Genomic DNA, 26,425 nt, shown 5'->3' with positions numbered 1-26,425 from the left:
CTCTGTGCTCAGCTTGGAGCTCCCCAGGGGGTTCTTGTGGCCAAAGTGCAGGACCCAGCACTTGGAATGTTGAACCTCATCCCCTTGGGATCAGCCCAACTCTCCTTTTCTTTGTGGGAACTCATGCCCATCACATGTGCTGTTGGTTGGTTCATCTCCCCCAGCCCCTGCCCAGTCCTTGCAGGGCACTGGTGGAGCTGGGAGCCCGTGGTAGCCTGGGCATTGTGCTGCTGGTGGAGTTGCTTTGCAGCCCCAGGGAGGGGAAGGTGCTTGTCCTGCAGCAGTCTCCAGCTCACAGTGGGACTTGTGACACCTTCACTTGCTCAGACTCTTCCTGATCTGAGTTCTCATCCTGTACTTTGAGCAGCTCCCAGAGCAGAGGACACTTGGCAGCACTGTTCAGTCCAGCCAGTGAGTCAGGCTCATTTTGTGTTCAATTCCTGCCTCAACAGCTGTTATTATTTCTTTTTTCAACAAATTTGGCCAAATGTTGATGAGGTGTGAAAGTGGTGACTGCAAACACGGAGGAGGAAAGCTTGATGAGAAGTGAGAAAAACACAATCACTGCATCTGGCAAACCTGGAGCCCATCAATAAAAATGCAAGAACTGAGCTTGCTCTCTGACAAGAAGTTGTTCAACCCCTTAAAACCTGAGATAATGACAGGTTAATAAAACCCAACAAGATTCCTTGTGTCTTCGTGGGACACCAGTTCAGTCATTTTGGTGCTGAGGAGTTGCAGTCTCCTCCTTGTCACCAGCAGTTACCAAAGTGAAGCCCAGAGCAGTGTGACTGTACTGGAAGGTTTTACAGTCTCTACATCCTGCTGGAAAACTGTGTTTGAGGGTGTATTGTGTGGGAGTGTGACCAGGCTCCCTCCCCCTCCAGATGGGAAGGAAGGAAAATGGAGTCTGATAAGAATTTATTTTTTTTCTTGCACTGTCAGCAATTTTTTTCCTTCTGGATTGTTTATTGATAGCCAAGGTTATATTAAAGAAAACCTTTCAAACAGGAAAAGAAGGGCTGAAATAGCTTGCAGATGCTTTTCTTAGGAAAGAAAAAATGCGTGAGAACCTTGGAGTCTTGGAATTTTTTTGTCTGTTCCTGTCATTAAGCTGTGTGACTGTAATTTTGTTTTTCTGATACAGAACTGAGCATTATGGCAAAAAAAAAAAAGGCACCTGAAAAGGAGGAGAAACCAAAGCTCAGTGATAAACCAGTGATGCTTGTTAGAGAGAAGGGGATGGTCCAGTGGGTGTACCCTGCCTCACAGCCCTAAATGTGATTATAAAGTTCAGTTTGGCCGAAACCTGCTAAATGTTGAGTTGAAAATGGCAGAGGTCTGTGCTACAGCAGGAGAGGAGTCTTGTTTCTCCTTTAGTGAGCTGCTGATGCACTTTTTGGTGGCTCTTCTCTTCCTTTTGTGTCCCACCACTGTTTTTCCCCAGTACCCTCCTTTTCCTTGTGCTGTTTCCATTTCTTGCTTTCTGTTTTGTCTGGTTGTGCAAAGTAATGGAAGGAGCTCTGTTGCTTTTGAGGATTGCAAAGTGTTTGTTCTAAGCTCAGACAGAACCACATCCACCCTTCTGATGCCCTTCCCTCCACCTCTTGCTCCTTTTAGAGCTGCAGGGATCACAACTCCAGTTTTCACACCAGGGACTTTTGCAGTGACTGTGTCCTGTTCCTCATGTTTCCCCAGTGTTAGTTCCCTGCTGCCTTGCCCATGCCCAAGATTCCCTCCTCCCAACCCATGAAACATGTTTGTAAATCCTGGGCAATTTCCTTCATCTGCATCACCACACACACTGAGCTGTGACCATTATTTTAGGCTGCAGTCATTTCCAGTGACATCCAGTTCCCTAAACTCAGGTATCTGGTGCCATTTGAGGTCCCAGGGCATCCCAGTTGGTATACAAATATTTCCTAGAAGCCCTGTGTCACATCTGTCAGCCCCATCACAAGAATGTCTTGGGCTCCCTGGGAAACCTCAAATGGTTCTTGTCACTGATGTTCATCCTTAGCAATTCAGTGTTCACCATTCATTGAGAATATTTAGGAATAAAATGCTGGGCAGAGGCCCAGTGCAGGGCAACCCACTCTGGACCATGAAAATGAGCCACTTGCTGGTATCCCACTTCTTTCCCACCTTCCAACCGTTTTTGCACTCTCCAAACATTGTCTTCCATCCACAGCTGCAAAGATTTGGGTGTGGGAGGGAGGGTGAGAAAGGAACATCTTTATTTCAGAGACCCTACTGCAGGCTTTCTTGCAATCCAGGCAAACTCTGGATATCTTCTGGATAGGTGACCTGGTACATCCCATACCTCTTGAGTAGCTCCAGGTGGCTCATGCATGGACCATCCAGTTCACTTTGGGCTTCTGGGTTTGCATCAGCACTTCAGGGTTGGTTCTGGGTCCAGTGTCAGCCTCTCTGCCCACTGTGAGCAGAGCTGGAGACTGGGACACCCCCAGTGCTGTCCCTCAGCTGGCTGGGCTGCTCTGCTTGGCTGTTGTGGTGCTCATCCTCACAACCTGCAGATTTTACTGACCTAAAATGTTCAAGGCACCTCTGTGCTCCCTGAGACTGGTTTCTTGCTGCTTTGGGGAGGCAGAGTTAGCTCAGCAAGCTGGGTGTGTGCCCTGCCAGGGTTTGGTGGGATGAGCCCCTGTTCCCTGCTGTGGTTGTTGTCATTCTGCTGCCCTGACTGTGACTTCGTTCTGTTTTCTGTCCCTTTAGTGATGGCCCCATCTGTCGAATCTGTCACGAAGGTGGAAATGGGGAGGGGTTGCTTTCCCCTTGTGACTGCACAGGAACCCTGGGCACCGTGCACAAGAGCTGCCTGGAGAAATGGTTATCCTCCTCCAACACAAGTTACTGTGAGCTCTGCCACACAGAATTTGTTGTAGAGAGAAGACCGAGGCCTTTGACAGAGGTACTGCTTTCTTCCTGCTTCACTTCTATTTCCTTACCATTTGACAGAAAATGACTGGTTTGCCCTAATGTCTTTGTGGGTCTGGCTGTCTCCTCCTCACAGTGCTTCAGAACAGTTTGGTTAAAGAGCTCAAATCTCTTATCAGACCAAGTGATGTAGCTGCAAAAGTGCAATAACAGTCTTTGGGGCAGCTCTTACCTGTTTAAGTGTCTCCCCCCCCTCCTCCCCAGTGCTACAGAACTACAGAAAATATTGCATTTATAGATACACTTTAATGCCTGTGAAGCTCTTGGAAATACTGTTTTTTTTTCTGTTAGCTTCATCTCATCGTGCACTGCATTAGTGCAGCTCTCACGTGTGTGACCCCCTTCTCGTGTTCTGCTCTGAAAAGTGAGATGTGGCCATTGCTGAGTCTGCTCATAAAAGCCCTGTCCTCCTCCTTGGACTAATATTGATGTTTGCTTCAAAGCCTTTGGCTCTTGCTCCTTCCTGCTGAGCTGTGGTGCCCTGGAGCTCTCCTGTGTTCCCCAGGTTGAAGGAGGAAGCAGGACATGGCTCAGCCAGTCCTCATGTTCCTCTGTGCATTGACCCTGGGGACTGGGTTCCTGATGGGGTCCATCAGCCTCCAAGGGCTGGATGGAACAGTCCAGGCTCTGGTTGGGCTGTTGGTTGGGTTTGGGGTTAGGTTTTGTACCACAGAGCTCTCTTCATTCTGTTCAGGTGCTCTGCTGTGCTCACTTTTCAGTCTGGGGCCCCTGAGGGTTTTAGCAGCTGCCTGGAATGAAGCTTTTTACACAAGGGCAGCTTGGACCAGGGCATCTTCTGACCTCAGAATTGAAGTGTGGATCTCCAAAGAGGAATGAGTAAATCAAGAGTGAGCTGCAGTACAAAATGCTGTAACAGAGAGCCTGAAACTCAGGAGAAATGCCACTGGGTTTTCAGAGAGGAGCAGAGCCCCCAAGCTGCTACTGGCAGCTGTCAGTGGCTTTGGGATGTGAATTATTTATTACCCCTCATGTCTGGAGACATGGGAAGGGGATAATTCACCTTGTTCTGTGTCTTCTGTGTCTGCCATGGGAACAGTCAGCATCAAGTGCTGGCAGTGCCTTGGGAGGTTGCACTGGATGAAAATTCACCTGCTGGCAACTCCCCAGCATCACCCAGCCCTGGAGCAATCCTCCTACCTGCAGTCCACTGACAGCAAACTGTTCCCCCAGCTCGAGGAGCAGCCTGGTTTCCTAAATCCCATCCCTAAATCCCTAAATTCCTAAATCCTAAATTGGTGGGTGCAGGGTGGTTCAGCTGCTTGGGCTGGGCACTGTGAACTGGGCACCCAGTACAGCAAAATACCTCACCTGGCTGGAAAGACTCCCTGGTCTTGTTGTGCTCTTCCCACTGCACTGTAAAATGCTCTCATCCTAGCCTGGAGTCTGGGAAAAAGCATTCAGGAGTTCAGGTTCTCATTTTCCTTGGGTGTTGTTACAAGCACCCTGAGCTTCTGCACCAGCAGAATGGGTGCTTGGCAGAAGAAGTGGCTCTGAGTGTGCTTCACCATGGGATGTTTGCTTTTTGGGCACTTGGAGTCCAACTTACAAGACTTGGCCACTTTCAGAGCCTGTCAGCTCTTAGCAGAGGCTCTGCCTCATTGCAGAGCCCTTCTGAAGGAGCTGATAACAGCTTCCCCAGCTTGCTGGCACTTTCTATTAATATCTCTGTCTGCAGCCTGGTGTCATCTTGTCCCCCACACCAGATTGGGTCAAAACTCTTCACCAAATACTTTTAGAAAGTGTCATCTCCAAATGGTTTATCTGTTTCTGAGAAGAGGGCTGGGGAAAGAGGCTGCTTATTCATTGAAAAATGACACTGTTCCTTCTCATCTGAGAAATCCTCTGCTATTTTGTTATGGGGAGGAGGGGCTGGGGAGTGTTTTGGAACTTTCAGAGGGGTGATGCTGGTGTGTGGATGCTGTTCAGATAAAAGTTCACCATCCACCAAATATAACTGGGAAGTCAAACCAAAAATGAGTGGGATGGGGACTCAGACTGGGAGTGATGTGGTGTGGGAGCCTTGTGGCAGATGATAAAGTGTCTGTCTCAGGTGTGAAAAGCTCTCCAGTTATCCCAGCCCTGCTCTGCTGTCACTTGGCCACCGTGAAGACCACAAGAGAATTTGGTGACATCCCACCTGCTGCTCTTGGTCCTCACTTGCTGTTTGCTGCATCCTCCTGCTCCAGCCTGGGCAGGGGTTGAGCTGTTTGTAGTCCCTGCTCAGCACTTCTGATCTCCATGGCAATGGGCATCAGCCCCAGAAAAAAAACCATTTCTGTTTCTGGGTGCTTAGAGAGAGGCTGAGAGGTGGCTGGGGGCTGGCAGGGACATCCTGGCAAGGGCTGTGGGGAAGCTGCATGGCTGAGCTGAAATCCTTCTGTTGGAGCTGCAGAAAGTTCTTGTGAGTCAGGAAGTGCCCCAACCAGAATTTCCTGAGTTTTTTCCTTCAGTCCTGAGTTATGGATGTGTTGCAGTGTGGTCTCTGTGTTGTCACTGTCAGGGGACAGGGGACAGATGCCCACTCTGTGTTCTTGTAGCCCTGCTCAGGAGGCAAAATGATTCATTTCATCCTGAGCTTCTTTGGGGTACTTTGCTTTGATCCTTCACACACAGTAATTGAATTTTGCAGCCTTCTTTAGAAGACAGCAACCTCATTCAGCATGGATTAAAGAGAATTTTTAATAGAATTGGGGGTTTTTTGTTTTCTTTAAGCAGCCACTTATTTATGTTGTGGTCTGTTCAATGTAAAAATAGGAAATTCTCTGCCCACTGTGCCTGATCTCTGAGCCAGGAGTGGGGAACTTACCTGAGCCCAGAGCCAGCTCTGGTAGCCATGGGCTGGCCATGAGCTCTCAGTTTGTTAACCAAGAAATTGGTTGCAAGCTGAAAAAAAAACCAAAAAACAACCCAAGCCCACAAAAGGCTTCTGTTGGGCTGTGAGACAGAGGGGCTGAGTGAGGGCAGATTTTTAAATTAGTTTTATGTGTTACCTGAAAGGCTTCAGCAGTAGATACTGGGGTGGAATGTTCAAACCCTAAGTTGCAGTGCAAACACCTTTCCTGGAACAGGTAATTTCTTCTTCATCCTAATAACAGTAAGTACAGAAAAGGCAGAATTACTGCCTGGGGTTCAGATTCAGGCAACATCTGTGTCTTTGCTGTGCAGAGCACTGTGGAAGATGGAGCACAGCCTTTGGGAATGAAGCTTTGCTTCTGGCTGGATGCTTGCTTTTGGTTTGTTTTTTTTTTTTCCCAAGTAGATGTTCACAGAGTTCTTCAGCCAGGTTTGAGTGTATTTGCCCTGACTTCTTACACCCTAAATGTGCCTCAGCCAAAGAGGCCTCTTTAGAGTCTATGGAGGGAAGGAAATGCTTCTTGTGATCAATTAATTTCTGCCTCCTTAGAAGCCTAAGTTAGGATGGTCACCTTGCCTGCCTTTTGCTGCCTCTGGAAGAACCAAGGTGGGTGATTGAGATATTCACAGCTCTGAATATCCCTCCCTTAGTGTTCTCCCTTCCACAACATCTCCTCTCTGTGGCCTCTGCCTAAATCCATCACCAACCTATTTTCTCTTACAAAGTGCTCTCCCTGCTGAAGGTGCTTTATCCTCCAGGAATTTCAGGCAGAACTGGGTGGGATGAGACATTTGGGCTTGTGCTGGATGTGGCATTATCAGGGGGGATGGATGCTCTGCCTTTGTTTCCTTGGCAGTGCTCTTTTCCCTGGCTGCTCCACAGGGATGTGGGAGCATGGGGCAGACATGGACCTGAGCCCACTGCTGCTCCTTTGCCCTCTTGGCTTTCCCAGGTCACCAGCAAAAATATTTCCTTGCCATGGCCACCTTGTTTTGTGTATTTTGCCGTGGCACTGACCCCTCTCATTTATCTTTCCCATTTATTGACTGCTTGTAAAATATTCTAATTTTAACCTCTAATTAATTTCACCTCCTCTGAGTGTTTCTAAACAAGAAAAACATCACCTCCACTTCCAGAGATTCCTGTTCCAGGCCCTGCTGGAAGTCAGCTTTGCTTTCCCATCTTCTTTGGGCTTTCCCATCTTGCCCATCAGGCATGGTCCTGGGGTTGGGCAATCCCTGAGGATCTGTGCCAGGCAGCCAAGGTCTCTTGGGCAGGTGTCAGAGCAGCAGCTGCTGAATCCCAACAAAATGTCAGCTCATGGTCAAGAGGAAGGATGTATTTTTGTCCACACATCGTGTTAATCCCAGGGAGAGGAACCCAGGGGTTAGAGGACTCAACTCTGAGATTGGGCTGGAATTTCTGGTGCTGAGGCCAAGGCTCTGACTTTGCTAAAATTACCAGGATGTCAAAAGCCAACAGATCCTGGTGGTAAAAGCTGATGAGCATTACACATGACTTGTCCATAGTGCTTCTCTAAGCATTTAATGCTTCTGCTAAAGCAGAACTCATTAATTCCAAAGATTTCTCTGGTGAATCAGCACCCCTGGAATAGTTTGGCCATACCCTTTGTTCCCATATTTCTGTCCTCACATATTTTTGTGTCATGGTGGAGCTCCAAGAAAATTCTGTTCCAGCATCCTTGGTATTGGTGCTTTCCCAAAATGTGTTTTTAAACATGGTAAAAAGTTGCAACTTTACTAATATCTGCCTGTCCCTAAACCTCTGCAAAACAGCTGCTTCCAAGGGTAGTAAAGCAGTTTTTTTGTTCCTACTGCTTTTCTTTGTGGTTTATTATGCAGTTTTGATTAAAAAATGCTTTTTTCTCCCTGCTAATACATTTGGTTCATGGAAGCTGGATATTTTATATAGGTCAGTGGGTTGTTAATTTGGTTGGTTTTTTTTTTTGATTGCTTGTTTCATAAGGCAAGTCCAGCTTCCAAACACAACTCTCACTTGCAGCAAAGGGTGTTTCAGATTCTCAGAGCTGTTTGCTGGGCTGGAGTGGGGGAAACCTCCCATGGCTCAGTCTTTCTGCTCCACCTCACTGCTCTCTGGTCCCACTGTAACTGTGGGAGGTGCTGCTGGGATGTCCCCAGGACCAGGTTTGCAGGAAGCAATAGGAATATTTTTATTTCTTTTGCTCATGTTATTAGGAAAGCAAATTTTGCCTCCGGGTGCAGCACCCGGTGCAGCCAATGCTGCCCCCCCCTTCCCTCCCCTCTCCAGTTCAGGGAACTGGGATGACGTAAATCTCTCCCCCACCCTTCCTCCAGCCTTATCTTCCTTGCAGACAGACTTTTTTTTTCCTTTGCTTTCCTGTAACTCTTCTGCTGAGCTCCCTGCACCACTCACTTGTGCTTTCCCAGCTTGGGTCTCTCCTTTCCCAGTACAAGTCCATGTTAGGCTCTTATCAGCTGGAACAAACCCCTCTCTGCTCCAGCTGAGTCCTGATCCTTTTTCTCATCTTTTTCTTGTTATCTTTCCTTGCATTTGCTCTCTGGAGATGTTTCTCTCAGATCCCACCAGAGACTCTCTGGGATATTTCTCCATGCAGTCCCTGGCGCTGCTTTGCAGACCTGGCACGGTCACTTTGGGGACAAAACTGGCAATATTTCCTCCCTGCACTCTTCTCTTCCCTGCGTGACCATCTTCACCACTTGGAGCAGCCCTGGCTGTGCCCTGAGGACCTCAAGGACCTGATGCCAGGGGGGTTTCCCTGGGGTGCAGCCCACCTCATTCCCCACGGTGACACCAACCCCAAGAAGCTCTTCCTCGTGGGGTAGGAAAGTCTCCTGATGACCTCCAGTGTTGCTCAGGGCAGTTCCTCTCCTCTCCATCATTCCTAATGCTCCTCCAGGTCTTTTTTTTCCACGGGTCAGCCCTGTGTCCTGTGCTTCCCAGGAGCTGGATCCAGGCTGGGTGCATCAGGAAGGCTCCGATGCCCAGGCAAGGAGGGATTCAGCTTGGTTGGGGTTGTGGAGCATCAAGAGCAGGTGAAGGACAGTGAGGAAAGGAGGATGAGGAGGGGCAGCTTTGCTCTGTAGCTTCCAACCTTTCTGCTTGCAGAGTTTGGGCTGTTTCTGGGTCTCAGGTTCCTGAACTCCAGGTGCTTTGTTGGAAAACGTTCCCTCTACTGTGGTAAAAGAAAGAGGAGAATCCTGCTGGGCTGCCTGTGGAGCTTGGTGGCCTGCAAGGAGATTTGGGTGGACACCCAGAGAAGGGGTGTGATGATTCCTCTTCTGTAGCTCCATTTTTTGGTTTGACATGTTCATCAGTGGCTGGGCAGGGCTAAGCATGCTGCTGGGAAGCAAGGTCATGGCTTTCTTTCTGGCTTAAAGGAGAATCAACAGGCAGCTCAGCAGCCACAGGCTGATTATTTGGTGGACAAAAAGGACATGAGATGTTTTATAGAGTCACAAAATCATTTTGCTTAAAAAAGACCTTTAAGTCCAGTGGTTACCTCAGCACTGCCAAAGCCACCACTAACCCATGGCTTCCAGCACCACATCCCCAGGGCTCTGAAACTCCTCCAGGGATGATGGGGACTCCAGCCCTGCCCTGGGCAGCCTGGGCCAGGCCCTGACAACCCTTTCCAGGGAGAAATTCTTCCCCAGCTCCAACCTAAACCTCCCCTGGCACAACTTGAGGCCAAAAGTTCCTCTTGTCCCATCCCTCAGGGGGTTGCAGAGAGCCAGAAGGTCTCCCCTCAGCCTCCTCTGCTCCAGGATCAGCACCCCCAGGGCCCTCAGCTGCTCCTCACAACTTCTCCAGACCCTTTTCTTCAGCTCCAGCCCCTTCCCCAGCTCCATTCCCTTCTCTCCAGCCCCTCAATGTCCTTCTTGTCCTGAGGGGCCCAGAACTGAGCCCAGGATTGGGGGTGCTGGTGCTGCTGCTCACACTTGGTGTGGGGATGCCCCAGGCCCTGGGACATCCAGCTCACAGCCTTGTGCATTTTGCAGCACCAGGTAAGTGAGCTGTAAGGATCCATTCTGAAGCCCATTATTCTGAAATATCAATTTATAACCCCCCAGAAGGACTGCAGGGTGCTGAGCACTGCTGAGCCTGATCCTCATCAGTCTGTTCCCCTTGCTGCCAAGGGACAGAATGCAGCCCAGCTCCAAGACATGGAGTAGATGGGATCCCCTGGGATCCACTTCTGTTACACTTGGAATTCCCTCTCTGGGCTTTCAGAGGAGCTCATGATCTCCTGGTGCCTTTTTCTGCATGCTCTCCACCTGCCTTCTCTCACCTGGGGCTCATCCTGGTTTCATCAGCAAGAATCAGATATTTGGCATCTGGGGTCCAGCAAACAAAGTCCCTTCCACAGCCCTGCAGATCCCAGGGGAAAAAAAAATAAAAAATTTTAAAAAGCATCTGGGAAAGCCTCAGGATCCTGCTGGAAGACAAAGAAACAGGGTTGTACCCAGAGTAAGCTTCTCCTACAAGCAGAGAGAGAGGAAATTTCCAGCAGGGTGTCCTGGGACCCAGCTCACAGCAAAGTGGGCAGCAAGCAGCCAGCTCTACCCCTGTCCCTTGAGTTTCCCTGGGATCTCACTGGGAAGCACTTGGTTTGGGGCTTGGCCTGGAAGAAGACCAACTTGTGCTTTTGTTGCTTTCCCGAGATTTTTTCCTACAAAAATTGTTTAATTCAACTGACCACTTTTTGGATTGTTTGCAGGGTTTATTTGAAATCCTGTATTCATCAGAGTGCTGCTGTGCAGCAGTTTTACTCTCTGCACATTGGCAAAGGAAATCAACTACTTCAAAAGGAAGTTCATTTGCTTCGTGCCTTGATATCTTTGGCTCCCAGTTTAGGGAGGAAGAAGGAGTTTCAAAGGTCACAAGGCATATAAATAGAATAAGATAAAACACAGCAGAAATAAGATAAAATGCAGTGCTGTGCCTGAGATTCTTATTGCATGAAAGTCAAAAGTGACCCAAGATCTCCTCTCAGAGGGGTCAGGGTGCTCTGGAATTGCTGCTGGAGGGATGTGGGTCCCCTCAGGGTAACTCAGCTGGGGCACTTTGCACATGGCCAGGGCTCTGAACCATGGAGCTGCCAGGAGCAGCTTTCCTGGCTGGATGACTTGTTCCCTGCTCTCCTGTCCTCACAGGGCTCTGTGTGGTCCTTCCCTTCCCCAGCAGCTCATCCCTGCAGAGCCACACAAGGGATGTTTTGCAGCTCTGCCTCCCAGCTCCCCCTGTCCAAACCCCAGTTGTGGCTGCTCTGAGATTTCTTTCTGGCTCTCTGGCCACCAGGTTGTGCTTGGAATGGCTTTTAAAATGCCTCTGACTTGTCCTCTGTTGTTGCAGGAGCATTACTCTGTGCTTTTCAGGTCCCAGGTTGCTCTTTAGCTCCACAGGCTCTGGTTGGGTCACTCAGATGTTTCAGGTCAGAGCTGTAAAACATCTTGCTCCTCCCAGGTGAAATTCCTGGCCAGGCTACAGGCTCCTTCTCTGTCCTTGGCCAGCACATGTCCCATCTCAGTGTCTGCAGAGCTTCCTCTGACCATTATGCTGCTTTTCCTTGCTTGGATTTGCCATCTCCCCCTTTTCTTTGCCATGCCAACAAAAGTTGTCTGTGCTTCCCCCTCTGTCCTCACCCCTCTGCTGCCTCTTTTTTTCCTGCCTCACATTTTATGCTCTCTGGAGTTAAATCTGCACTCATTTGGGTGCTGCCTTCTGGGCTAATGCTTCCTGCTTATCTTTTTGGCCAGCTGGGAACCCAAGTTACCTGGCGTGGCCTCATTAATTTTTTTGCAGAGCTGCCACCACCCCTTCTGTAATTGCTCTTTAAGCAGTGGTTTCCCACTCAGATCCCTTTTCATGCTGCCTGGTGGAAAGTGGGCACATTGCTCCTCCAAGTCTGCCAGAAGGCTTTCCCTGCCTGGCCCAGGCTGCCTCAGGAATATTCCCTTTGTTTGGGCCTTTTTCTTTTTTCCTTTTTCCCTTTTTCCCTTTTTCCCTTTTTCCCTTTTTCCCTTTTTCCCTTTTTTCCTTTTTTCCTTTTTTCCTTTTTTCCTTTTTTCCTTTTTTCCTTTTTTCCTTTTTTCCTTTTTTTTTTTCCTTTTTTCCTTTTTTCCTTTTTTCCTTTTTTCCTTTTTTCCTTTTTTCCTTTTTTCCTTTTTCCCTTTTTTCCTTTTTTCTTTTTTTCCTTTTTTCTCTTTTTCTTTTTTTCTTTTTTTTTTAATGAGCCCACTCATCCTCATGCAGGAAAGCAGGAAGAATCTGGCAGCCCAGGACACACAACTCCCATTACCAATGTGCTGTGTATAAAAAAGAATTGCTGCTCCCCTGAAGAGCCCAGCCAGCTCCAAGATTTCCTACTGCATCACCTGTACATATTCCTCAGTTGTCTCTTCCCTTTCCCTTGTTGGTTGTTAAAAAACCACCTGATGCTCTCTAGCTCTATTTTTCTCAAGGTTTATGTGAGTTCAGTGCAGGTGGAGCCTGCAGAGAGCAGGACAGAGCATCCCAGTGCTGTTCTGCTCTGCTGATCCCTTTGCTCCCTCTCTCCCTGCAGTGGCTGAAGGATCCTGGTCCCCGGAATGAGAAGAGGACCCTTTTCTGTGACATGGTGTGTTTCCTGTTCATCACCCCTCTGGCTGCCATCTCGGGGTGGCTGTGTCTGAGGGGGGCCCAGGACCATTTGCAGTTCAACAGTCGGCTCGAGGCCATCGGACTCATAGCACTCACTATTGCACTTTTCACAATCTATGTCCTCTGGACACTGGTAAGTGCTGCCCAGGCTCTTCTTTCCCTCCAAAAGGGAGCTCCAAGGGCTGGGTTGCTCCCTCTTGGTGCAGCCAGCACTTCTGAGGCCCCTCGGGAGAAAACCTGGGGCTCTTTTTCCGTTTAATTATCTTCAAATAATTAAGCTGCTGAAGTTTTTGAGAGAATGAGTTGTTCTTGCTGAGAATGAGAAACTGGGAGACAACTGCAGTTTACATGAGGCCAAAGCACTTACTTGCCAAATTTTTAAGTTAGGGCCATGAAGAGCTTTCAAAAGATCATAGTATTCGCAAGCATTAATTTTTTAAATAGATGTAACTCGCTTAAAGAGTGAAAGAAAAGGTTCTGCTGAATGCCTGATGGTTGGACTTGATCTTGAAGGTCCTTTCCAATCATGATGATTCTATCATTCTTTCACTTTCTGCTCATCTGCTTTCCAGATGGAGAGGGGAGCCCTGTTCCCTGGGCTGCCCTGGACCTGGGGGGGTCTGGTGCAGGGGGCAGGCACTTGTGCCTGTTCCTGTTTTCAAGAAGAAATATGAACTTGGAACCCAGGGGGTTTAGGGGAAAAATAAAATCTGGAAAATACTCAACCCCTAAATAATCTGCCCTCATGTCCCTCCATGCTTTGTGCTGCCCAAAAGAGGTGCTGATGGGTTGTTGGGCATCTCTGCAGCCCATAACTCAACAAAATTCCTGTGCAATATTTTTTAAGGTGTCAGTAGCACAGAAGGGTGGGTGCAAGCTCTGGGGAGCTTGGTGGGTGCAAGCTCTGGCTCTGGGGAGACCTGACTTCTCTTTTGTGGTGGTCTTCTGGATTTGAGCCCTGAGTCAAGGCTGGGATTTCCTTGAGGATCACAGAATCCCAGGCTGGTTGGGATAGGAAGGGACCTTAAAGTTCATCTTGTTCCAACCCCCCTGGATGAGCAGGGATCCCTCCCACAGCCCAGGGTGCTCCAAGCCCCATCCAACCTTCAACACTGCCAGGGATGGGGCAGCCACAGCTTCTGGGGGCAACCTGGGCACCCGGGGGCTCAGCACCCTCACAGCAGATAATTTCTTCCTCAAATCTCCTCTCCATCTCCTATTTTTCAGTGTGAAACCCTTCCCCCTCATCCCATCTCTCCAGGCCCTTGTCCAAAGTCCCTCCCAAGGTTTCCTGGAGCCCTGTCAGGCACTGGAAGGTGCTCCAAGGTCTCCCTGGATCCTTTTTTTCTCCAGGCTAAACACCCCCAACTCCCTCAGCCTGTAAAAACCTGGCTGTGCTCGTGCCCTCTTGATTTCCTTTTCCAGCTGCTTGCTGGGAGGCAGGAAAAAAAAAAAAAAAAGCTGGCAGGAGAAATGCCAGAGCCCATTCCCTGTCACCTTGTGCCCTGATCTCTCCCAGTAACAGCTTTCCCTGGGGTCAGGACATTCCTGGCAAGGCTCCCACACCTCCCACAGGTGCCAGGGGAGGGTGAGTGGGTGCTGCAGCCTTCACTCTGCAGTGAGGGTGTCTGATGGGTGCTGCATGCAGGGAGCTGCTGAGGAAAAACTCCAAAACTCCCCTGCTGCAGGCACAGGCAGCACCAGGTTCATTTCTGTAGGAAGCCAAACTAAAATTGGAAGCCTTAAGAGGAAGTGTTGCTCTTTTCTTTGTCCCAGGTTTGGTCTGGACAAGCTGGGATTCTGGAGGAAATGGGAAAATGTTTTGAGTTTTTTGGTGTTTGGTTGGGGTTTTTTTTTGTTTTGTTTTTTGAGGTTTTTTTTTTTTCTGTGTGTGAAATAATGAGCCTTGTCTAACATAGATTTAGTTCTGTGAATGTGCTTCACATTTCCTTGAGCAGAGAAGGACATGAATTGAAGCCCTTTTGTTCACATTCAGTGTATTCAGGGGCTGTGTCACCCATGGGTGGGGGTGGTGGCTGTCACCAGGGTGGGAATTGCAGCTCCCTGTGGAGCAGGAGCTTTCCTTGGGATTTGCACCCTTAGCTCCCCATTCACCTGCTGTCTCTGAAGACTCCAAGTCTGGGGTTATCAGCACCCAACTTTATTCCCTCTACAACACTCCCACAACAGAAAAAAGGGGAATACACAGCTCAGTAAGTTAAATTCCCTCAGTGCTGTGGCACAGCTCCATTTCTCATAGCAGGTATCTGAAACCTGTCCAAAAGTAACAGGAATACTGACTTTTTCCTGGTCAGATGTACTTTCAGGTGCCTCCTATTTGCCAGCTAAATGTTTCCTCTACTTAAAGTGTGAAATCTTGGGTTTGATGAGTGCCTGCCTGGGTTTACTATTTCATTTTCCTGCCCACAATATGACAATAAATAGGAGGGAAATAGCGTGCTGGGTTTACTCCATCCATGTGAAATTCTACAAGAGTTTAATTTCAAAGCTAAGGAATTGAACAGGAGCTGTGAAAAAAACCTCTCCAGCGATGTTAGGAGCCAGCAAAGGGCTCAGCCTGTCCGGGTAGCTCAGCTCAAAGCTCCCTCTTGCAGTTTTGCTCGGCAACTGCAGGTCCAGCCCCTGCCTCTGGGTCAGGTCCCTTCCAGCCTTGGCATCCTCTTCTGAGTCCTCAAAGTCGACAAATCCACAAAAAAAGAGTCCTGAAACCAAGGAAGTTTTTGCAAAGGGCAGGGAAGATCCACCAGGAGCTGTGGGCTTGGGAGAAGCTGGTTGGGTTCAGGCACCCAAGGTTGGTCCCGTTGAGCATCCCTGGGTTCAGGCTGTGGCTGAAGGGCTGAGTTCTGGTTCTTCCCCACCACATCTCACTGGCCTGATCCCCAACCCAGCTGGGGAAACTCTGTCCTGGTTTGAGAACCTCTGCCCCTTTGGTCCTGCCTGGTGTTACCTGCACCCTCACCAAGGACAGGGGACACGGGGGGTCCCAACCTCAGGCTCAGTGCTGTCTCCTTGGGTGGCTCGAGGTGCAGAGAAGGTGAGCAGAGCACGCTGAGGGTGCTGAGTGAGCATCTCTCTGGCCTTCTCTGGACTCCAGAAGTTGTGCAGGGGGTTGGGAACCAACCTGATCCATTCTTACCCCCCAGGTCTCCTTCCGCTACCACTGCCAGCTCTACTCAGAGTGGAGAAGGACCAACCAGAAAGTCCGCCTGATGCTCCCGACCTCACGGAGCCCTCACCCCCTGCCCCACTCCCTCCTCTCAGCCAAACTGATGAAGAAGACTGCGGATGAAACCACTGTTTGAACTCTCCCCCAGCCACCCTGCCCCGGGGGGACAAGGGGCTGGCAGAAGCCGAGGGGACCCGGGCGGCCCCGGGTGCGTGGGAAACGCAGCGACTGTGAAGGTGCCACCCCCAGGGACTCAGTGGTCACCACCTGCTCCATACGATGGGAAAAGGACAGAGGATCAACATCCAGCAGGCACTACCTGCTCCATACGATGGGAAAGGGACAGAGGATCAACATCCAGCAGGCACTACCTGCTCCATGTGATGGGAAAGGGACAGAGGATCAACATCCATCATGTGACACAGCCCAAAAGAGCCAGAGGGCAGAAGGCGCCTGTCTGCAGGGACGCTTTGCTATAACTAAATCCTATACGTGGAAAATATCTCCATATATATATATATATATCTATATATAATATTATTTTTTAATGGCCATGCATATTGTGTTTCAGTCCTTTTGTGTTGATGTTCTAAGCTTCAGTATAGAAGCTGGCAGCCTGATCTCATTCAGAGGTTAAATCTATGCCTTTTCTCCAAGTGAGCATATAAAGAACACTTTTCATTGCCCATCCTTCAAAGTCCCCTTCTCCTTTGCACTAAGTTGGTTTTGATAATACTGCAGCAGCCTTTCCCGTTACTCTTTTTTGTGGTGTTCCTGTCCTTTCTAGAAAATGGTGTGTTTTTAATAATTATAATCCCAGAAGGAGTAAAATGACCTAATACTGAATGGAGACATTTTGTATTGTAAAGCACTGTAATTTTAAGAATTTCAAAAGTTTCAAAAGGAGAAAACCTTTTCCTGTGCAGACGTGATCTCACAAAATGTTTTCCTTGCAGATCCTGGCTCATCCCCAGGACTCAGATGCACTCAACTCTTGCTATGTCTGGCAAAGCTAGAGGGAGGATCTTGGGGTAGGAAGAGCTGAACCCACCGTTGCCTTTTGCTTTTAAAATACTCAGAAAGGAGCTTTCCTGACCCCAAAAGGTGAGATCTGGAGTCTCAGTTTGCTGGTATCCTTTCACCATCTGGAGGCTGGACCTCTCTGTTGGTCACACACATCCCTCCTGGGACAGGCTGTGGCTGCAGCCTCTTGGCAAGATGCAGGAGGGCTGGGCTGTCTCTGCGCCTTATTTGCACATTCCCCAGCAGGAGCTGGAGGAGCTGCTGGGATTTGGTTCACCCCGAGAGTGCTGCCTGCCTGCTCCCTGTCTTCTAGTGAAATCCCCCCCAAATTGGCTCTGCATCCCTTCTCCTGGGGGGCTGGTGTTCCTCCTGCATCCTTCAGCACATCCCAGCTAACAAAATCCTCTCTTGGAGTGCCCAGTCTGACCCTGGCTCTGAATTTAGTCCTTTTCTCCCTGCAGCCCTGCCAGGTGCTCCAGGGGTGTGTGTGCAGCTGCTTGGCCTGAGCCTTGGCTCTCACTCCCACAGTGGTGAGGGAGGCTCCAAGGTCCCCGTGGTCCTTCCAGTGGGTGGTGGTCTCTCTGCTCCTTTGTTGTACCCAAGTGGGTCAGTCCCGTGTAGGTTGAGAGCTGAAATTTCTTGCATTCAAAGCACCATGTGCCATTCCCTCTCCCTCGCTGCAAAGCAGGATGCTTTTCCTTGTGTGTCCCCTGGTCCTGGCTGCAGGCTGGAAGTTGCTGGTGGGGTGAGCAGCAATGCCTGGAGCCAAGTCCTTCATCTCCTGTCCCAGGGTTCTTGGGCTCCTCGGTGACTTTCCAGCACATCTGGAGCTGCCTCTGCCCAGCTGTGGGCTCCTGTGGGCCAGGCTGGGTTTGAGCATGGGGATCTCCTTTGATCAGGAGGTGAATCTGCTCAGCTCACCTCTCTGCCAGCCCTCCCTGCTTGTCTCTTCCCTTCTGCCATGGATCCATGGCCTCTTTCCCTTTTCCCTCTCATGCAGGGGTGACTTAGCCCCTGGGGGGTCGTGGTGCAGAGGGGACTCTTCAGCCCAGCTGGAGTTGTGGTCCCTGCGTGTCCTGCTCCACAGCAGCTCCCTCCACACCCCCCTGCCCTTGGCAGGCAGAGCTGTGCCACTGCTCTGTGCCTTGTCCTGGCTCCCCCAGCCCTCAGCCCCTCCCCAGCAAACCCCCTGTCACCAGTGAAGGAAAAATTGGGAGTTTAGTTGAACCTTCTCAGCCCCGGCTGCCTCCCAGAACCTTGGTGGTCGTGTGACACCTCCAGTTCTGGCAGGTTACAAAGGATGTGCCCTCCCCTGAGAAGGACCTGGTGGAACCAGTGCTCGGGTTTTAAATCCACTCTTGATCCAATTATGCAACTGTGAAAGCCAAAAGGCCCTGGCTGGGGGCAGCTGGGACCTGGCCCTGTGCTGCTGTGTGGCCGTGGCCTCACTCTCATCTTCGTTGTCTTGACCAGAGTTGCCAATAATTGGAGTTGTTGCATGTGCCCCAAAAGGGACCCTTTGAGTCTTCTCCTCCCCAGAGGAGATGTTCAGTTGGTGGATGTGGGAAATCAGGGTCTGACCCACCACGTTCCAGTGTCCTGGGGAAACGGGCTGTGCAATCATGTAAATAAAAGTGAGAGAAACTTTGGGCTGTTGTCTTTTTACTGGAGGAGATGGGAGGGCCAGAAGAGCCCAGGCAAGCTCTGTGTGCTGGTTCCCAGGGTGCTGGGGGCCCAGGTGTGGCCAGAGGAGGTGATGTTTGGGCCATGAGCATTTTTCTGACCTCTTCAGAGGGTGGGGGTGAGGCTGCCTGCAGCAATTCCAGAGGATCCTGGGACCAGGGTCTGCCCTGCTGCCTGCCCAGCCGTTGGCTGCAGGGTGCTGGGAGATGCTGGGCTGTGCTGGGAGATGATGCTGGGCTGTGCTGGGAGATGATGCTGGGCTATGCTGGGAGATGCTGGGCTGTGCTGGGAGATGCTGGGCTATGGTGGGAGATGCTGGGCTGTGCTGGGAGATGATGCTGGGCTGTGCTGGGAGATGATGCTGGGCTGTGCTGGGAGATGCTGGGCTGTGCTGGGAGATGCTGGGCTGTGCTGGGAGATGCTGGGCTGTGCTGGAAGATGCTGGGCTGTGCTGGGAGATGATGCTGGGAGATGCTGGGCTGTGCTGGGGCCCGTGCTCTCATCCAAGGAAGGGACCCAGGCACCATCAGCCCCTTTTCCCTGGGGTGATGAGGAGCTCCAACAGTATTGCTTTACTGAGAGGGGCTCAGACACTGGCACAGCCTTCCTTGAGAGGTCCTCAGTGCCCCCAGCCTGGCAGGGGTTAAGAGGCATTTGGGCAATGCCCTTAATAACAAACTTTAACTTTTGGGCAGCCCTGAAGTGCTCAGGCAGCTGCACTCCGTGGTCTTTGTAGGTCCCTCCCACCTGAACTGGTCTGGTCTGTGTGAGGACAAGGAGACCCTGCTGGGAACAGATCTGTGGGGTTTGGCTCACCTGGGGCCTCCAGACACCTCTCAGTTTCTGGCTCCCTGTCCATGGCTCTGCTGCTCTGCAGTAAGAAATGTGCTCAATGCACATCTCACATCAGCAAGAGCTGGAAATAACTCAAGAAGAGGCTTTGGATGTGTGGAGGAGATAAATATTATCATGAGCTTCAGCATCCAGCTGTGTTTGGGTTTTTTTTTTTTTCAAACATTATAGTTAAGCTTAATTGAAAAAAGCTCCAGCACCACTTAAAGAGTTTGAGCCTGAGGTATTTTCATGGCCTTGTACAGAGCAGCTCAGCCCTGGCACTTGGTGCCACTTCTCTGCCCTGAGACACCCTGGCACTAAGCCCCTCCATGCCCCAAAGCTCTGTGCTCTCTGCAGCCCCAGCTCTTTGGTGCCATCCATCTCCATGCCCTGCCAGTCCTCTCACCTGCTGGCCAGAGGAACCAGGGGAGGATCAAGCCAGCAGGATGCACAAACCCTCCCAGTTCCCAGCACCAAACCCCAAGCTGGTGGTTTTCACCTCTCCAGCCCCTCCTCCCACCCCTGCTCCCTCCCCGTCACGGGCACAGCCTGAGCCAGGAGCCCATCCCCACCCAGAGCCAGGGGTGCAGGGCCTGGCTGGGACAGGGAGCCAGGCAGAACCCAAAGATCTGAGCTTTGCTTTCAGCATCAGCAAACACCACTTTCTCCTCTGTGAAGTCCAGGTGGATCTGGATAACCCTGGGGAGGCACGGGAGGTGCAGGGGTGTCCAGTCGGGATCGGTGAAAGCATAATATTGTCCAAACCACTGCCCCACAGCCCAAATTCCCTCCTCGGGGGTAAAACTGAGGCTCCCCTTCCTTCTGACAGACTCCTGGGCCACCCCCAGAGCCCACCAGTCCCCTGCCTCTTCCACCTCCACCTCCCAGCAGTGTCTCCCTGCAGTGAATGCCTGCAGTCCCAGCACACACGGCTCCACATCGAAGCGCCGGGGGTTGTTGGGCAGTGACATCCACTCCTCCCCCCGTCGTACCCCCTTCTGGTCACCAGCCAGGATCAGGAAGGGGTTGGCAGTGTCTGGATCCAGGGTGACATTGGCTGGGGACAGAGGAGGAGAAGATGCTCAGGACAGGCAGCCCCAGGGGTCCAGTGGGGCTTCATCTGTCCCAGGAAGAGAATGGAAAGGGGGATTGATTTCCTTTCTCTTGCCCAGAGACTTTCAGTGTGGGGGAAGAAAACTGTCTGAAACTCTCTGTTTATTTTAGATTTGATATTAGGAACAATTTCTTCACCAAATGGGTTGTCAGGGCCTGGCCCAGGCTGCCCAGGGTAAGGCTGGAGTCCCCATCATCCCTGGAGGGGTTTCAGAGCCCTGGAGATGTGGGGATGAGGGACATGGGGTGGGGGTGGCCTGAGCAGTGCTGGGGGAAGGGTTGGACCTGATGAGCTGAAAGGGCTTTTCCAACCAAAACGATTCTGTGAGTCCATGGTGCTGAACTGCCCTGCTCCCAACCTTCTCCTGATCCTGAGGGCTCACCTGGATGGGTGGGTGCACCAGACACTGGGACCTGAGCCTGGGTGCCTCCAGTGCTGAGACCGAAACGGGAACATCTGGGCATCCACCACAGATTGATGGACATCACCTCAGGACCCCAGATTCCTGTTGCTTTCTGTGGGCAATGGAGGGAGCCAAGGATGGCAGCTCAGGTGTCTTTGGTGCTGGTTCTACAGTACAAGGAATTCAAATTCTCAAACCCATGGCAAGCCCAAGCTGGACAACCCCCAGGTGCTTTGTCCCTGAACAGCTCTCCTGCAGCAGAAGCAGGATGTGGTTTTCACTTCCACACAGGACACTCCCCCCCCCCTCTTCCCTTCTAAAAACTCACCTGTTCCATTTGTCTCCTCTACTTCATTGGCCAAGATCTCCATCTCTTCTCTCTCCATCTTGGTCTGCAGAAAATCCACAAGAAGGGAGGCAGGATTCCCTGTTGGAAGTGGAAATGACAAGCCTCAGAGATTCCCTAAAGATGAGAAGGGAGCAGAAGGACTGATGGAGAAGTCCCAGCACTCTTTACCCCCAGCATCACGTACAGGCTGACACCAGGAGAGGTTTTGGGTGCTGCTCTCCACTCCCCCAACCTCCTCCTCAGCTCTTGGCTGAACTCAGCTCATGCAGCATTTCCAGCCTGTCCTGGGGAGCAGGGTGCTGGGTGGCCTGGAGAGCAGAGCTGGGAATCCAGCACCTTCTGTCCCTGGGAACCACCCCCTGGAGCTTCCACCTCCCCTCCCTTTGCTGGCTGCTTCCCATGCCCTGGAGCTGCTGGTGGGTGTGAGACCTCATCTGACACTTGAATTTGGGAGTTTCTGCTCTGCCCTGAGCTTGTTTGCATCTCCCCTCCCTCCTGCCAGCTGTGGGGGGGTGATAAGAGCCTTCTGCACTGTTGGCACAGGCTGGATCTTCCTGCAGCAGCACGTGGCCCTTGGGGACACCAGCCAGAGAGCTGTGGCCATCTTCTGGGGGTCTCTGCCACCTCCTGTGAGGAGGGAAGAGGCCTTTGTACTTACGGGTGCTGCTGCTTCCTTCTGCAGCCCCAGCAAAGCCCTTGACATGTTGACTGCAGCACTCCTCCAGGGAAGGTGGTTCTGGATCCAGACACTGCCCACTGTGACCTTGTCCTGTCTGCTGACTGTAAAAGTGTGAAATGGGAGGACACGTGGCAGAACCTCCCCAGCTGGATGCTGTGTCATGGGCCAGGAAGGCTTCAGCTCGGGGGAGATAGTGCTGGGGGGTGAAGGCAGTGGATGGAGGAGGATGGACTCTGGGGGTCTCTAGAGAAGGTGTGAAAAGGAAGGGGGAGATTGAGGTTAAACCAGAGGAAGGCATCCAGGCAGGGGGCCAGGGGGCACTTCCAAGCTCTCACAGCCCCAGACTGCCCTCTCCTCCCTGCCATCCAGACCTGGGAAGGTGCATCCAGGTCTCTCTGGATTACAAAGAGTGAGGGGTGGCATTTTTAGCTGCTGGCCATGGTTGACCCTCCCCAGTCCTCAGAATGGAAAACCAGAATTCCAGTACCTCCCCTCCTCTGTAGCATCTCCTCTTGCAGCTTCTGGATGACTCTCCAGCCCTGCAGTCCAAATGCTCTGCAGTGACCTCCTGGCCAGGGACGTGGGGACAGTTTGGCTCCAGGGACAGCAGGAGGAACTGCAAAACTTCCTCTGCCTCTATCTCCTTCCCTGGTCTGCACTGTGGCTTCTCCCACAGACGTTAAAGCTGCCTCTCAGCTCTCTGGAAGAGCCATCCACATTTTTGCTGGCAAGCCAGAAAGAAAAGAGCCCTTTTCTACACCAGAGACAAGGAGCTGAGGTAATGTGCAGAAACTGCTTCTCACTGGTGTCCTGGGGTTGAGGAGCCTCAAGGATGGAAGCCCAGAGTGCCTGGAGAAAGAGCTGCCTGGAGACAGAGGAAGGGACCTTTTTCCTGGGATGTAAAAAGGTGTAGCTTGGGGGGTAGGGGGGGAAACAGCTTCTCCTGGGTGCTGCCTCCCTCCATCATTGCACAGAAGCCAGGAATTATGGAGCTGGTCTCCAGCTGAGCCTTTTCCCAGGAGAGGGTGGTGTCCCAAGGGCTGTGCTGAGGGTCAGGAGTTGGGTTTGGCTGCTCAGGAAGCTGCAGCTCCCTTTCCCCAGCTGTGTCTGCTGAGAGAGACCTGGGCAGCACCCCCAGAGGGACCTGAAGTGGCTGGAGAGCCAGTGCTGGGGGTCCATGGTGGGTCCTGGGGAGCAGTGTCTGTCGGGAGGTCAGACACTCTTTTCACACGGTTCCCACTCCTGCCTCGTGAGCTCAAACCAGAGGGCTCAGCTGGGAAGGGGATATTGAGGGAGGCACCTCCAGCCACCAGCGCGTCGGGGTTGGGTGTGGGTGTGCAGGGACACCACGGAGCCTCTGCTGCTGCAGTGGTGAGGGCAGCAATGCCCCCCCAAAGTGAATCAGGTTCTGCCTCCCATGGAAGAGGATGGGGTGAGCACAAGGGCAGTGATGATGTCTCCTTGTTGAGCCTGCTGCCCTCCAAGGATGAGATGAGGAGATGTGTGCTGGCAATGGATGTGGGGCTCATCTCCCTCCTCCATCCTCCCAGGGAGGAGCTGTGGGGCTCAGAGGGCTCCCAGAGAGTCTGGCAGGGGGGGGTCCCAGCTCTGTTGTGAATGGTGCTCGTGCAGAAGGAAAGGGGATGTGTGTGGGGGTGCCTGCCCATGCCCACCCCTCTTGGGTCTCCCCTCCAGGCCATGCAGGTCCCTGCCCTGCTCCTCCTCATCCTCCCAGTCCTGCTGCCCTCAGCCACTCGTGCCCAGCCCTGTCCCTCAGAGATGAACAAGATCAAGGACCTGCTGGAGGTGAACTGCACGGGGCAGGGGCTCAGCTCCGTGCCCCTGGACCTGCCTAAGGACACAGGGATTCTGCTGCTCAGCGCCAACCGCCTCAGCTCCCTCTCCACCGCCTCCTTCCTCTCCCTCACGCAGCTGCAGGACCTCGATCTGTCTGACAACGGGATGGCGGATCTGCAAACCGGGGCCCGGCTGCCCTCTCTGAAGGAGCTGCTCCTCTCCCACAACGTCCTGGGCTCCCTGCCCATCCTGCGGGGGCTGCCGCAGCTCACCCGCCTCTCCGTGGCCCACAACAATTTGGTAACCTTGGCCCCGGGGGCTTTCCGGGCGGTGCCGGGGCTGCAGGACCTGGACCTGCGAGGGAACCGCCTGAGGAGGCTGCCTCAGGAAGCCTTCGTGGGGCTGAGGGAACTCAAGGACTTGGACCTCTCGGACAACCTCCTGGAGGAGCTCCCCAAGGAGCTGCTGCAGGATCTGCAAAATCTGGAGACCCTCTGGCTCTCAGGGAACCTCCTGCACACCCTGCCCACCGACTTCTTCCCCGAGGGCCATTTCTTTGCCTATGTCTTCCTCACGGAGAATCCCTGGAACTGCGACTGCGACCTCCGCTACCTGAGGAGCTGGATCCAGCGGAACTCCGACAGCGTCTACCAGCCAGAGCGGGGCCTGGAGAAGACCAAGGTGGAGGTTGCCCCTGAGAAGGTGCTGTGCCACAGCCCCCCTGAGCACCAGCACAAGCCCATTATCAAATTCAAGCCCAACTGTGGCAACGTGGGGGACACGGACGAGGACGAAGAGTACGATTACGATCAGGGGGAGGAAGCTGTGGAGAAACCTCCTGTCATCACCTTCCTCCCCACACATCCATCCACCCCCAAAGAGCACACTACTGTGCCCCCTGCTGTTACATGGCCTCCCCTTGCTACCACAAGACCTCCTCTCAGCACCCCTCGTAGCTCTACCCTTGCCTCCAGCACTTCTCTTGCAATTCCTGCAAGCACCAGAGCTCCCAGCACCCCCTCTCCTGCTCCAGCCATTCCCACCATCCCACCCACTCACACACCTGCCACTACCCCCATTCTCACTGCTGCTCCTGCAAGCACCCCCCACAGATCCACCACCTTCACCTCCACCACTTCCCTGCCCACCACTATCATCACCAGACCTCCCCCCACGAGCAGCCACCCCAAAACCACCCACGCCATCAGCACCACCAGCACCCATACCACCCTCATGGTGTCCACTGGAGCCTTTTCCACCAGCTCCACAGCAGCTCCTTCTACTGCCGTGCTGGAGGCCTCTCCCAGTGTTAGATCTTCATCTCCTCCCCTGATACCCACCTCACCAGTGGTCTCCACCTCCGTTCTTTCCACTCATGCCCCAACACAGCCAGCTCCCCTGGATACAACTCACTTCTCCCAGCCACCACCTTCCCCTTCGCCTGCACCTCTCCCCCTCTGCCCCTGCTCCACCCCAGGACTGTCCCTGCCGCTGCTGCGCTTCCAGGTGGGTGGGAAGGGTCCACAGTGGGGTCAGTGGGTGCTGAGGCATTGCTGCCTGTTGCACTGGGTGCTCTACCTGGGCTCCCTGGTTCTGCTGGTCCTGATCGTGATGGCACTAGCAGGCTGGCTGGTGTGGATGTGTCTGGTGGGAAGGTCCTCCTGGCACAAGTCCCTGCAGACCCAAGAGGTGCAGTACCCACTGCTGAAGAGGAAGGAGTCAGCAGAAAAGCCCTCAGTGCAACTCAGCAGCTTCCACATCCCCCTTCAGCGCCCCAGGTTCTGCACCATCAAGGAAGTAGAGCTGTGTCCTGAGGTCATTTACTGCACGATTAAAGACCTGGAGATACAGCACCATCCTCCTGCAAATTCTTCCTTCTGCACCACAAAGGAGCTGTGGGTTCACCATAATAATCCAAATGCTTCGTTCCAGTCTTTCTCCAAGAAGCTGCTGGTCCCTGACCTCAGCTCCCTGAGGGCCCCTTCTGCGTACAGCCTGGACAGGGGTGTCGAGGCCATTGGTGATGTCAGGGTGAAATATGCTGGCAACACTTTGTAAAGGCTTCTGTGCCTTCAGAGGAAGAGATGGAGGCTCTCTGCTTCCCCTGTCACAGGGGAAAGATTTGCTTGCTCAGGGGGAAGTCATCCAGCACCTTCCCCTAGTTTTACTCTCACACACCCTGAGGTTTCTGCGTCTGAAACAATTACTTGGATACTTTTGGGGGGCAGAAGGTTTCCTAGTGACAGTGCCAGTTTGGGGCTTGGATTTAGGGTGTGTGTGGGAATCAGAGCTTACCTTGCACCGTGTCCCAACTGCTTCTCTTCAAATGATGCACACAGAGATGCACTGTGCTTTCAACTCAGTGCCAGGTTCTTCATCACAGAATAAATAATCTCTTTGGCTGAATCTCCATCGGGTGATAGTTTCATTTCCTTGGACCTCCTGTAGTCCTTGCAGAGTACAGTGAATGACAAAATTGTCTTCAGTAGATGGAATGTTGAAGACAGAGAGTCCAGCTTGCTGTCTTTTGCCCCAAATGAGAGGATTCCCACTGTGGGATTGAATCATGTAGGAAAAGCATCCCACTGCATGTCCCATTGCCACCTGAGAACTTTGGGAACAGTAAATGTTGATGCCTCAGCATGAGCCACCGTGAGATGGCTGGGAATGGGGGAGGAGGACAGGAGGCTTCAACAGGCAATGGATGTGACTTCTAAAGAATCACACCAAGACAAAATGCCCAGGGGCTTCTGACCACCTGTGCAGAAGTCACTCTGACATTATGGGAGGTGTGAGAAGGAGAGAGAAGTTGTCACTGGTGAGGGTCAAACGTGGGCCCAGCACTGGTGCACGAAGGGAC

General features: G+C 52.1%; 3 protein-coding genes and 1 long non-coding RNA gene across 6 annotated transcripts in view; 3 read left to right on the top strand and 1 right to left on the bottom strand.

Moving 5' to 3' along the window:
- Window positions 1–18,354, top strand: part of MARCHF2 (membrane associated ring-CH-type finger 2) — a 29,062-nt gene extending 10,708 nt beyond the window's left edge. Inside the window, exons 3-5 of the mRNA XM_071727631.1 lie at window positions 2,737–2,932; window positions 12,420–12,629; window positions 15,661–18,354. Coding sequence (XP_071583732.1) covers window positions 2,737–2,932; window positions 12,420–12,629; window positions 15,661–15,819 — 565 coding nt within the window. The 3' untranslated portion in view covers window positions 15,820–18,354. The remainder of the gene's footprint in view (window positions 1–2,736; window positions 2,933–12,419; window positions 12,630–15,660) is intronic.
- On the top strand, window positions 8,765–11,290 carry LOC139788075 (uncharacterized). Its single transcript, XR_011722767.1, has 2 exons — window positions 8,765–8,889; window positions 9,928–11,290. It is a non-coding gene; the product is annotated as an uncharacterized lncRNA (long non-coding RNA).
- A 980-nt stretch (window positions 18,355–19,334) lies between the features above and the next one.
- LOC139788073 (E3 ubiquitin-protein ligase TRIM7-like) lies at window positions 19,335–21,575 on the bottom strand. 3 transcript variants are annotated; one of them, XM_071727632.1, is made up of 3 exons: window positions 21,274–21,575; window positions 21,069–21,167; window positions 19,335–20,280 (listed from the first exon to the last, which is right to left on the bottom strand). In XM_071727632.1, exons 2-3 carry the CDS (start codon window positions 21,124–21,126, stop codon window positions 19,760–19,762), a joined length of 579 nt encoding a protein of 192 aa, XP_071583733.1. In that variant the 5' UTR covers window positions 21,127–21,167; window positions 21,274–21,575; the 3' UTR covers window positions 19,335–19,759. The 3 variants fall into 3 exon arrangements, with proteins under 3 accessions (XP_071583733.1, XP_071583734.1, XP_071583735.1); XM_071727633.1 differs by having other exon boundaries at window positions 21,369–21,549; XM_071727634.1 differs by having other exon boundaries at window positions 21,426–21,549.
- A 355-nt stretch (window positions 21,576–21,930) lies between these two features.
- Window positions 21,931–25,971, top strand: GP1BA (glycoprotein Ib platelet subunit alpha). Its single transcript, XM_071727624.1, has 2 exons — window positions 21,931–22,546; window positions 23,464–25,971. Exons 1-2 carry the CDS (start codon window positions 22,319–22,321, stop codon window positions 25,621–25,623), a joined length of 2,388 nt encoding a protein of 795 aa, XP_071583725.1. The 5' UTR covers window positions 21,931–22,318; the 3' UTR covers window positions 25,624–25,971.
- Window positions 25,972–26,425: the final 454 nt, after the last annotated feature.

This window comes from Heliangelus exortis, chromosome 28, assembly GCF_036169615.1.
Source record: "Heliangelus exortis chromosome 28, bHelExo1.hap1, whole genome shotgun sequence".
Lineage (NCBI taxonomy): Eukaryota > Metazoa > Chordata > Aves > Apodiformes > Trochilidae > Heliangelus > Heliangelus exortis.
The sequence above is the reverse complement of the archived record's forward strand: the minus strand, read 5'-3'. Positions and strand labels throughout refer to the sequence as shown.